This window comes from Trachurus trachurus, assembly GCF_905171665.1.
Source record: "Trachurus trachurus genome assembly, chromosome: 3".
Taxonomy (NCBI): domain Eukaryota; kingdom Metazoa; phylum Chordata; class Actinopteri; order Carangiformes; family Carangidae; genus Trachurus; species Trachurus trachurus.
This window is the reverse complement of record NC_139893.1, coordinates 29,840,161-29,852,952: the sequence shown is the minus strand read 5'-3', so window position 1 is coordinate 29,852,952 and position 12,792 is coordinate 29,840,161. Positions and strand designations below refer to the sequence as shown.

General features: G+C 41.7%; 2 protein-coding genes across 2 annotated transcripts in view; one reads left to right on the top strand and one right to left on the bottom strand.

Annotated features, from left to right (window-relative positions):
• Positions 1-3,858: 3,858 nt before the first annotated feature.
• On the bottom strand, positions 3,859-5,451 carry cartl (cocaine- and amphetamine-regulated transcript-like; the record flags this gene model as incomplete). Its single annotated transcript, XM_083996392.1, has 3 exons — positions 3,859-3,966; positions 4,554-4,631; positions 5,314-5,451. 3 exons carry the CDS (start codon positions 5,449-5,451, stop codon positions 3,859-3,861), a joined length of 324 nt encoding a protein of 107 aa, XP_083852518.1.
• Positions 5,452-8,900: 3,449 nt separating this feature from the next.
• The window catches only part of iqgap1 (IQ motif containing GTPase activating protein 1), a 46,186-nt gene continuing 42,294 nt past the window's right edge, over positions 8,901-12,792 (top strand). The window contains exons 1-2 of the mRNA XM_083997690.1: positions 8,901-9,134; positions 10,493-10,595. Of these exons, the coding sequence (XP_083853816.1) occupies positions 9,089-9,134; positions 10,493-10,595 (149 nt within the window). The 5' untranslated portion in view covers positions 8,901-9,088. The remainder of the gene's footprint in view (positions 9,135-10,492; positions 10,596-12,792) is intronic.

The following is a 12,792-nucleotide window of genomic DNA, read 5'->3' as shown; positions in this document are numbered from 1 at the left end:
GTCTGTTACTTTTGTGACCTTTTTTTTTCTGGGATGCAATTTGTTTGATTTAACAGTCATGCATGCAGAGAAGCTAGGATGTTTTGTGTCCGACTAAGGCAAACATACAGTTATGACAAGTAATTCTACAACTATTCTCATTCTCATTCATCCTCAACTTTGAGGAATTCAGTTGGCCTAACATGTTCATGTGGATTTCAAAGGTCCGGTTTTAGTCCGACTAGCGCAAAGTCATGTAAATGCACTGACATTTGGAGGCAGCCTATTGGAGGAACTGCAGCCTTTGGTTCCTCTGCTCTGCATTTTTCAGCCGTGGAGGTTGTTGCTTGGTTTGGTAGGTCACATTACCTGGTGCACAACAGCCTCCTGTCTTGGCTGCCTAAACAGAGCCTGTTTGAGCTCACTGTACAAACACAGGAGCTCATTGTGGCCGCTCAGGTGAACCTCGTGTGTATGCGGAAAAGGCTGAGCAGGAGAAGGCCCACTGGAAAAGTTTTTTGTCAAAAACTGCATTTAAAATTGTAAAAATAGAATAAATGTCTTCACTGCGTTTTTGGGCTGCAGCAGCAAAATCAATGGAGCTGAGCTTACAATAGTGATGAAAAACTGCAGGGGTGGAGATTAAGAGGAAAATGGGTTATAGGCTGTATGTGTATAGAGACTGACGTTTTAAACAGGGCACTGAAATATGTGAAAAGACTTGCTCCAAAATAAAAGTTTAGAATTGATTTTTACCTCCCACGAGGAGGTAGGAGAGAAATAAAAGCATTTTCTTCTTTCAAATGAAAAGCACTGAAGACATTCCTAAGCACCTCTGTTGAAGGAGCCCCACAATCTGAGGCTCATGTTCATATCAGAAAACCTCACACAGACAAAGTATGACAACTGTTTTACCGAGTCCTTTGTGCTATTGATACACATAATTAAGCACTTATTGTGATCATGCAATTGACACTTTAAATAAAATGCTACTGATTCAGTTAGAGTTGCCTCAGCAAATGGTGATTTCTATGTTCTACCATCATGGATTTTAGTCATAGTCATTAGTTGCTTTATTTTACATCTCTTTTTAAAAAAAAAACATTTTATCTTGTAAATTGCATTTTTATGTTTCATTTTATTATCAAATTTCTTGTATGTTTTTATTCTTTTCTAATGTTATTCTTAATGTTGTTAATCTAAATCTTTTACTTTTTAGCTCAACAGTCATCTTGTGCAGCTGCACTAAACTTCATTAACAGTACTATACATGTTGAATAATGGATTGCAGTTTTCAAAATATATTTAGAATATATTTTATAGCTATACATTATAGGTATATTTCTCACAGATTGAAATGCGTCAAATCCCCTTAAGCCAGAAAATTAAAGTACAAATTAATATTTGTTATTACACATCACTAAGATGCATTGCGTTAATATTATCTGTGTTTTACCTGCAACAGGAAACATATATATAGAAAATGTTCATCAGAGCATGAAATTTGATCACTTTATTGAATATGTTTGCACTGTGTTGCCTCTCCTGCAACAAAAACAGAAAAAAGCTTGAGTCAAGCAGAATTCAACAATGAAGACACTGTTCATTCACTATATTGACTGGTTTTTATTAGAGCCTAAATTGCTTCAGGCACTGAATGAGGGACACATCACACTGCTGTTTGTCTCCTATCTCTTCCCCAAAGACAAAGGGAGCCAAAGGACCTTTAAATGAGCTCTTCAGTCTTTTATGGTCCTGTGGATTAAGACTCCTGGGACAAATGAAAAGCACGTATCTGTTAGCTGCAGGCCACATGTGCTGGCGAGTCGGATCTGCTCAGTGTTTCAGCATATTTTTTTAGTTATTATTATGGTCTGAGCATGGCTTTTGCCTCAGCTGAATGCTTTCATCTGTCACATAGTTTGTGGTGAAATCCAACAAAGAACACTGAGAGAACCGCGTTTATTACGAGCTGCGGATGAATGTGCGCAGCAGTGGGGAGCTCACACTCACACTGTCTGAGAGAGGCAGGAGTAAAACTTTAAGAAAGGTCAGTTTCTAAAAGAGACTGGAGAATAATTCAAGCCCAGTTTCCCAAAGCACCAAAACAGTTTCATGCCAGCACATGAGGCTTTAAATGCAGCCACAGAAACATTGTACTTTCATGCTGGCTGCAGTGCTTTGTTTGCCTTAAAAAAGTTTATTCATAAGCATGAATCCACCTCAGACAGTGAGGACGCAGCCAAAAGTAAAACACCTGGATTTGAACTGAGCTCAAATAAAAGCCATGACAGGTGTTAATTTGATTTCTGACCTCCCACCAAGATGCATGAAATCAAATGTTATTGCACAGTAAAAATCAGGTGAGTCAAATATGAGATTTTATTCTTGTTAGTTTCATATAGCCTGAAAAAAATTCATGTGACCTTCAATTCTCTGTACAACCAGGGCTGCAGTGCTTCTTCCATATCAGTGAAGATACAGGATGTGAGTGAGTAAGAGTCTCCATGGTTGCAATCTCCTTTGTAGAAGCTCTCCCTTTAAATCTGAAAAGAAAATAGGCCCATAAAATGAAGTTACTGTGTATGTGACAGCTGTGGCTGCTCCTCAGCAGCAGAACTGAAACACAGCCGACTGTTTGAAGAAAAAAATCCATTGTTGCTGTTCGACAGGCGTGTGCAGCAGAACGGTCAAGCTCCTGTTGCTCTTGAAAAGCTACCATTTGCATAAAGTTGTTCCAGCTGAGCACACTTCCTGTATACTGTCATAGGCTCTGTACAAACAAACATTAGTCAGACAGGCTTTGCATAACAGGTACTGGGACGATACATGAAATCAAAACAAACATGTCTCATTACAGTGTGAAAATAGTGTCTATATTTGTGAACATGTCATTTATTTTTAACATGTGAATACTGTTGATAGCAGGTATAAACAGAAAATGTTTTGAAGGCATTTTTAAGTGGCTATTTGGTGGGGGCATAGTTAGATAAAGCACACGTTTGATCACCCTACTATTTAGACAGAATATGTACAAAATTAAAGCCTCACATCTTCCCCTTTCCTTTGTATTATTTTGAAGTGGTGACCCACAAGAAGATATATTTGTGGTCTTAAGATATAAAAACTATCTCAGTCTATTTTTTCAATTTCTTTCAGCTTCTCTCTGGAGCTCTAGTAACAGCAGGTCATCGTCAACCAATCAGAGGAGAGGAGGCTCTGAGCCTCTCTTCTGATTGGCTGACTGTTCCTGGGTGATTAAATACAGGTAGAGCAGATTTCAAGTAAAACACTCAGAGAAACCAAATCATGTAAGTGTTGGATGGTGGGACCAAGTGGGTGCGGCTTGTTGAGTGCCTTTTGTGACATCACAAAGTCACAGAAGTCCTAACTGCTGGTTTCTGAATACAGGCTGTGTGCATTTCTCTCTGAACTTTGTTGTTTACACTATTAATATAGAACATGATCTATAATTTTAATAATCAAATCTTAAAAGTCAAAACTGACTCTGAAGTATTGCCCTATGTTACCAAGAAATCTTATGAAACTATCAACTTTGAATAAATGCCATAACAAAAAAGATGTGTTGAAAAGTTTTTATTATTATTGAACATTCACATGCTACAGTAACAACATCAGGGCTGTCAGCGAAAATCCAATCCACAAAATCCATGCTTATCCTGAGGCAGCCACTTCCAAAGCAACAACAAATGCATGACAGATACAAACGATGACATCAGAGACCCACAGTGCGATGAGAGTTGGGGCTTGTGTGCAGCCAGCTGACAGATGTTTGGTCCTGTAAAAGTAATGTTGATGCCATGTTAAAAAAAACGACAACAACAAAAAAATTAAAATAAATAAAAAGTCCTGTGCGGTTCAGATGCACTTGAGCAGGTAGGAGTTGCAGTTGGCTCCTCTTCCGCATTCGCACAGCTTCCCGATGCGAGGACCGAACTTCATGGCACAGCGGTCGCCCATCCCACACTGAGGAGAGGAGGAGGATGACGCAGAGAGATTGTATTATTATTCATTGATCGTCATTTCAAGAATTAAGAAAAAATAATATTTTTTTGGCAAAGGGGAATAAGTTTGCTTTGCCACTTTTATCTCTGACAAGAAGATAACTTAAGTGTATGCATAGACAAAACACTTTTACATTAATTAACTGGCTTTGATTAATTGTTTTCATTTCCTGTTGATCAGTCTGATTTATTTGTCACAAGAGAATAAGTTAATCACTGCAGCGTTTTACAGCCAAAATAATTAGATCCTGCTCATTAGCTGAAATTGAGCCTGTAGGTAACAGGCGTATCCAGTCAGGTCTGAGAGACTTTTCAGCTTCCCTCTCTCTGCTAATTGGAGCTGGACACCAATCTTTGATTAGTCTGTAATTGCACTGTTGTTGGCATTTTCCTCTTATCTTTTAATTAGCGACAGGTATCGTTTGCTAACTGGTTTAATAACAGCAGTGACTGAGTGCTGCCTCACAAATGACTGAACATCTCTCTGCTGTTCATCACAGGGAGTGGAGTGAAGGTTGCCATCAGAGTCAGTGAATGAGGAGGACTCACCAGTGGGATGCTCCCTCTCTTCTCTGTGGAGGAAATCCGACTGTGCATCCTGCCCAGCAGAGCCTCCAGCGCCTCCACCTGAGAGTCATCCACAAAAACACAATCATGAAGCCATCAGTATCACATATTTATCTGATACTATAAAACTTAGACTTTTCTTACATGGTTTTATTGGTTTTTAGTCAACATGAGTGATCCTACCCTCTGTTATTTTTTGTACAGAAAATAAATCTACTAAATGTTTTACCTTTATCACCTACAGTACATGGCTGAAATTCCATCAATATGAAATACATGCAACGTAAATCTGGACCTGCTCGAAAAATACCTGAAGGTCATTTCTGTTAGATTCAGTCTTTGAACCCAATACGCTGCGGTTCTTACTGCTATCATGGAACATAAATATCCTTTTCTACACATGTCCCCTCAAAAAAATCAACCTGACATAGGCTACTAACTAATATCTGAATCTCTGAATACACATCTCTGCTAAAAGTTAAAATGGGGTGAAAAAACTCTGAGCTCCAGTCAATGATCATGAAAAACTAAGCAAAAGCTGATTTCAGAAAAGACACTGATTTAGGAATCTTTTAAAAAGGCAATGAAGAAAAGCAGGTGTAAAACTTAATTCCAACACAAATTAAAAACTTTGTTGAAATCAAAGTTCTGTGTTTCTCTTTGGCTAAACTGAGGAAATCAGGCCTGTAAATCTGAGGAAACCTGATCCTGACCTTGAATCAGTGGAGCTTCAGATACTGACCAGGTCTCTGTCTGCAGCTGGTTCGGGTTTCTCCACTCCAAAGTCCTCTGCAGAGACTTCCTGGGACGTCTGGCCGTGACACAGGACGGACAGCAGGCCGACGACCAGCAGCCCGCGGAGCATCACACAGCTGTCCATAGTGCTGGTCCTGATGCTGTTGGAGGAGGAGGAGGAAGTTAATTCTGTAGGAGGAGGTAACTCAAAGCTGGAGGAGCAGAGGGTCGCAGCAGGTCCACACAAGAGTCTCCCTCAACCTCCCCGACCTCCTTCTCTCTTATATCGACTCATAAAGCCCCGCCCGCACTGCAGGATGAAGCAGTTGAGACGGGGATGGACGGAGGAGTGAGAACCCCACAGCTCAGCTTTATGAAACTATAAGTAAACCCAACCAGCTCCTGGTTGATTAAACTAAAAACCTACAAATAAATCTGAATGCGGAGAAGTCCACAAACACAACAGCTGCAGACAGGTGAGAGGGGTCACGTGATCAGGTACGACCGATAATAATATTGTCGAGTGATTTTTTTTTTTCTTTTATCATTATTTGAACAAAACCTGGTCACAGATTTTAATTTTTTTTATTTTGTCACTGTTAAAAACCGAGAATTTTTAAATGGGTTAAAAAAAAAAAACCATTATCAAGATATTAAATTAAAACATATTTAGCTTCCCAGGATGATCATAAACCCCTAGGTTGATTATTTTATCCATTAATTATCGTCATTGAATGGGTTTATTGATGAATATATACACAGACAGCAGAACTTATTGTCACGTAGCCTATTTACTAGGCTATTGATTTTTTTTATATGAATGTGCTCACCTGTATAAGACATACGACCACCTGTCAACCCCAGACAGTTCCTTATTAGAAGTGAAAACTATTGATCCAATTATCTTCATTAGCAATGGCTCTGACAAGAAGTTAATTATCAATAATAAGATACTAGTAAGATTACCTTAATAACTTCATTTAATCTGTGTTAATAGACTCTTACACATCGTTGAGTGGAGTGTCAGAAAAAAAACTAATGAAAACACAGCAAATATTCACAACTGTGAAACTGGACAAAGCCAATTTTACTTTAAAAGTTTGAATTATTAATCAGTTATTAAACATGTTGTCAGCTGAATGATTGATTGATTTTTTCAGCAGCTCTGGAAACTGATTGGTTTTAGCATTGATTGTCCACCAGCCATCAATCACATTTGCTTCAATGATAAGTCTAAGACGATTTTTCTTTTTCTTTTTTTTTGGGACTTTGTTTAAATCTAAAATGGCAATGACGAAGAACATGTGACTACATGTATCTGTGGATGAAGGCAAATAATTATCTCAGAGCAGACAGGAGAGGTCTCTAAATTCTGCTGAGTCACAGTCCTGGTGGAGCTGTAACAACCTGTTCACCATTAACACTGTTATATAGAGCTGTTAATAACATGACTGGCCCACGGGACACAGACGTGTCCCTGTGCTGTGAGACATTAACATCAGCTGCTGCTGCATGCCTTCAATATATGGATTAACATTATAGCCAGAGGAGTGTGTGTTTGTGTGTGCGTCTGTGTGTGGAGAGGAATGAAACGGGGAAGACGAACAATTTAATGATAATTTTATTCTTGACCTCAGTCACAACTACAACCAAACTTTTCATTTTTAATTATCATAATTGAGCAGAATAGGTCGACAAGAAAGATATACAAATGGGCCAGAGATGTACACGCATTTTAACTATGTGCTGACTCAGTATAAAGAGCAGTGGGCCAGTGGAACATGGACTAAACCAAAATTCCAAACATTATTAGGTTGATAACATTTAAATATTGTCCTGAGAATTATGATTTATACCATGTAACAAAAAAAAAGAGATCCCTAGGCTGACATCTGGTATTTTACCACTTATGGTTGCAACTGGTTGGTTTGGGAATTTAGAAGAATAATACCCAGACTGTAGCCTATACAGTGCTCACATATAGTATAGCCTTTTGATCCAATGCACTTGATGGAGTTGATGCCTTTTTCTGTCACACTATGATTTTTGCATAGAAAATATCACCTATAACAACTGCAACCTATTCAGGTTTCCCAGGATGGGGGTTAGGTGTGTGAGGCCGTTGTTGATGTCATCAGTTCCACCTGTGTCCACACGGCCGAGACGACACAACAACATAAACATCTCCATGGGCGACTTTTCTTCATGTTACATGAGCGATGACTGTTCAACAGAGGTTCTCTGTAAAGTGCAGGAGATCAGCTCCTCCTCTCTTCTGGAAACAGGTAGGCTATGTAACGTTTGAGCAGCTGAAAGAGCTTTGTACAGTCGGGGAGATAACCATCATGTCACCAGGGTTATCATGACCCAGCAGAGACTCAGCTAAAAAAGAAACGCTTCAGACATAGCCAGATGCCATCATCTGTTTTAGATGTCTTCATGTCTTCTTTCAGACAAAAGTCCTGCAGTTATTTTAAAGGAGAGAGGAGAAGTTTGTTCATTCATTAATAAAATGCTTCTAGTCAAACTTCTATCTCACCAGCAAGTGCAAGTCGTCATCCAATCAAAACCTGAGATAATGGGACACGTCTGCTGTCAGACTCCAGTGTTTAGACTCATTATTTATTTATTTTTTAAGTATATTTTGGGGCTTTTGCCTTTAATTGACAGGTTAGTTGAGAGGGACGCAGTAAAGGGCCACCCGATGTGGGATTCGAACTGGGGCCGGCTGCAGAGAGGACTGTAACCTCTGTACATGGGGCGCCTGCTCTCAGCGGATCTAAACTGATTTCATGCCTTGTCAGCTGTATTCATACGCACTCTGGTGTTGTAACTTTTTTCTTTTCTTTCTTTCTTTTTTATCTTTTATTTTTAGCTTGTTTGAGCCTGTGCCTATATCATCAACTGTTGATTTGTTTGTCTGATGTTGTGTTTTCCCTCACTTGTAACCTCCATCCTGATAAAGAAGAGTCTGACCCCAGTGGCATTTCGCTGTGACTCAAAAAACATCAGCTTCATTGATTTGACAACACACACCAAACACTGCAAACAGGGCACCGTTTTTCTGGAGACAAAAAAAAGTGACGGACCAGGCTGGGCGCTTTAGTTGAGTGCTTCTTGTCTTGTCTTTGCATGAAAGACCCCTCAGGACCACCATACAATTGGACCTGGAACAACAAGTCCCAACAGGTCTATCACGTTTTAGTTTCCCCTGGAAACCCCTCTGTTGGGCAATGATGCTATTGCAGCGCATGTGACTTCAAATTGGGAAAGATGTTTCTGAAGTTGCAGCAGATCTTTAATTTATTATAATGTTTTCTTAGGTTCTCAGTGATTTGACCTCTCAGGGCCACCATATGAGCACCTCTGCTTCTTTAAACCATTTCTTATCTCACCAGGAATGGTTAGGGTCCCACTGAATGGGCCCCTGAAGGCCCCTGCCTGTGGAGCGCAGTGTGGACGCCTCGGCGGACAGCAGGTGGCGCTGCGCCGGAGCTTTGCGCCGCCTGGAGGCTGCAGAGCTGCGTTTCCTGAAATGCATACTTCAGGATTAGGAAGAACACACCCAGTGACATCACTGAGGTTTGAAGAAGAAGAAAAAGTCTCAACTCAGACTGAGCAGAGGAGGAACAGGAGGGCCGGGAGGTCCCGCTCGCTTTCTGTCGCCTATTGCCGTCTCCTTTTTTTATTTATTTTTTTCACCCCCGGAAACTTTTGGAGAGCGTCACGTCCAGACTGCGCGTCAGGTTTGAGGTGAAGCGAAGCGCGGACTGCACAGTGGGATGTCAACTTCAGAGGAGACCGACGGGCTCCGGCCGAGATATGGCTGTAAGTTCACACTTTTCTCTGCTCACCTTGAGATGCCAGGCGGGCGGGTCTCCCCTCTCTCTCACACACTCACACACACACTCCCACATACAGGAGACAGGCCGGGATCACAGCTCCGGCTCGGGACATGCAAACGCCCCCCCCCCCCCCAAAAAAAGTTGAGAAAGTTGATATTTATACAATTGTAGCTACAAAAGTCGCACATGCAGCTCGCTTTTCTTTCTGACAGCATGGTTGCAGCCTCATTATGACTTCCGCGTTTTTATTCTAATGCATCGCAGAGTGGAGGGAGGGCGAGGGAGATAGAGGGGGAGGCCTGTTTTTGGAGTTTACACAACTTTTTTTCCACTCTGGATACACGTTACAGTTTACAGCCCAGGTCAATGTGAACACTTAACTCTTCCACTTGTCATCTACAGGACAAGAGGACATAAAGTTATGTGTGTTTGTGCAGAGGTGAAATACTTCCCCATCAACCACCGCCCTTAAAAACAAAAAACAAATCCCCAAATATTCTAGATCTAGAGGCAAAGTGTGAAAATGTGTGTGGATCTTTTCATATTTCACCTTACATTTCAAAGTAAAGCTCCACTCTTTGTAATTAAGATGTGGAAAACAGGGAGCAGTGAGCTCAGCAGGCTCATCCCAGCCCTTCAGGTTTCTGTTGAAGTCTCAGTTTTAGTTGAGAATCAGGATTCAGCTGCTCACACTGCTTCACCGTGAGGCTAAAAAATCTCCCACCTGAGCTGTGACAGGAGGCTGTATAGGGGCCTCTTTGTATCGCGCGCCCTCATCCTGCCCCCATCCCCCTCTCGCTCCATAATTTGTGGGGAAAAGGGAAGAAAAAAAAAAAAAAACCTCCACTCCTTAGGGGAAGGTTTCTCTGTGGGCAGGAATCACGGCTCCAATCAGTGTGATCTCATGAGAATCGCCCCTGAACGCCACCTCACCCTGCCCCCCCCCCCCCCCTCTCTCCACTCCAGCCTGCATTGTTTTTTTGTTTGCGCTGTATGAATAACTGTGCCATTTACAGACAAAGGCATCACATAGCTACACACCACATCACACAGCACCACTTCCCTGAGCCGAGTGTTAACTAGCTGAGCAGATGACTAATAAATGAGGCCGGTTTCCTTTTTGTGAAACACCTCCGTGTATGTGGAACTTTGGAGCCGATGGAAACTGTTCCTCAGTTGCATAATCCGAGTGTACACACAGCTATTTGTGAAATAACATGACTTCTTTTTCCTGCTCTTTGGCTTCAGCATCTTCCTCGTGATATATCTTTTAACTGTTTCCATCTATTGCTGTTTTTCCTAAAAGTTTCCCATGTGTGTGTGTGTTTTCTTGGCGTCCAGCCGTCCTGGATGCGGTGGAGCGGCTCACGGCGGAGGAGATGGACGAGCGGCGGCAGCAGAACATGGCCTACGAGTACCTGTGTCACCTGGAGGAGGCAAAGAGGTGAGAGGAGGGTTCACTCTGTGGCGATTCGGCTCCGGTTCATGTCATCACCCACATCGACTCTAGTCTGTTCAGTGGGTGTCATTGCTCCATAGAAGTGTGTGTGGTGTAGAGAGTCACACAGAGGTGTCATCAGACGTCTTTACATCGCCTCCAGCACCCAAACACAGAGTTTTTCACTTTTCCTTGGAGGATAATTTAAATTTTCACATAATAGTTTAAAAAAAAACAGTTGCAGATTGACTTTCTGTTGGTGATTCATCTAAAAATCAGCTCAGCTCAGCCCGTCCTGCAGTGAAATCTCCCAATATTCACATGGAGATCCTGAAATGAGTCTGTTCAGACGTGTTTTGCCTCCACTCTCTCATGGTGCTTTTCAAGTTTTACTTCCTTTTTGTATCTTGGATCTGTCTGTGTTGAATGTCACTTGTTACCTACTGAAACCAAAGCATCAGGAGCAGGAAGTGGACGTCAGCTTTTCTTTGATCCTGATTTCAGCCAAGACTTTGCCCGTTTTATACAATGACGGGAGGACTCATCCGCATTTTTCATTCAATGTCATTATAAAAGTCGCTGTTTCCTCTAAATGTTGCACTTGTTTAGTTACAACAGGCAAAAAAAGCTGCAGCTATTTCTGGCCTCATTGTTTCACAAGAAATAATTAGTTATCACCCACTGTCAACGGCGACTGTCTCCACCCACCTGTCTGACACCCCACCAGCACAAGCAGTGTGGCTACAGAGCTAATGAATACTGTACACTGAGGTAACAGATGGAAAGGTTGAGAAAAAGAAAGCGCTAGTGGCTTGGCATTTGGTCCAGACTGAAATTTACCTTATGTTTTAGATTGAATAATGTAAACATTCAGTGATTCAGTCTGTTCAGACTTTACATAAGTATCATTTATGTAATCCAAACTTTAAGGATATATACAGTACTATACAGTACTGACAATAATGTGTCAGTTGCACCAACTTTTGAAAATAAAATCAAAGGTTTTGTAAGATGACGCCTGGCCCAGACAATGGGGGGTGTAAACGTCCACATTATTACATCAGCTCGTGGATGCAATGTATGAAGACATTTGTACTGTTACCATGTCAACAGATGAAATGTGCAGCGGGTTGTAGCTGATGCTCGTCACAGAGGAAACACAGAAGTTCACAAGATTATTTTAGAACAGCACAACAACTTTTTTATTACTTAGGTTTTATTAGGAAGTAAATTAGGTCTTTTACTTGGTGTCCACACAACTCGCACACACACACACACACACACACACACACACACACACACACACACACACACACACACACACACACACACACACACACACACACACACACACACACACACACACACACATATACACAAACAGCTGTCTTTATGTATGTGTGTGTGGAGCTTGTTAACAGTTGTGTGTGTGTGTGTGTTTGCTTTTGGCGCCTCAGGAGTCGACCCTGCCGCGGGGTTGCTGGTTCAAAAGAGGAAGGATTGTGCGAGACAGGAAGTGAGTCAGTCCCTGTTGATTTTAGTATCTCCCCTCCGTTGCCACAGAAACGCGCAGTAGTCATAGCAACAGGTTCCGGTGTGAGTGCTGGAGTCCGCGCTGCTGCTGCACAGGGTTCACGCTCCGATAAAAAAGCTCAGTGGCTGTTGTGGCTGTTGCTTTACGTGTGTGTGTGTGTGTGTGTGCGCACCTGCCTCGTGTCTCTTTCCTGCCCCGTTATCGTCGTCCATCTGTGATGTTCAGAGAAACTCCTGGAGTCTTGAGTTGTCTGTTCCTGACACCTGCACCTCCATCTACGCTGCCTCCTCCCATTTCTTATTAGTGATAGTTTCTACTTGTCACGTTGTCCCCAAACACAGAAACACTAGTAGTAACATTATTAAACATTTTATTAGGTCAGTTTCTGGGTGTTTTTGCCAGGTATAGATCAAACAGTGAAGCAGTGAAGGGCCCTGCAGTTCTAACCAGGTACCAGCTGTACCAGGTGAGCCACCTTAAACTGCTTTTTAATTATCCTCCTACCAGGTTCGTTACATAACTTGGCACCTGTGTGTGTTGACCAACTTTCTACCTCGGGTGAGATAGTTTCATGAGAAAAACTCAGCTGTTTTTCTTCTTGAGCAGAAAAAAACCCAAATTGTTGTTGGCAAACACTTTGACTTTTGAGTGTGGGCCTTGTGTCTTCAC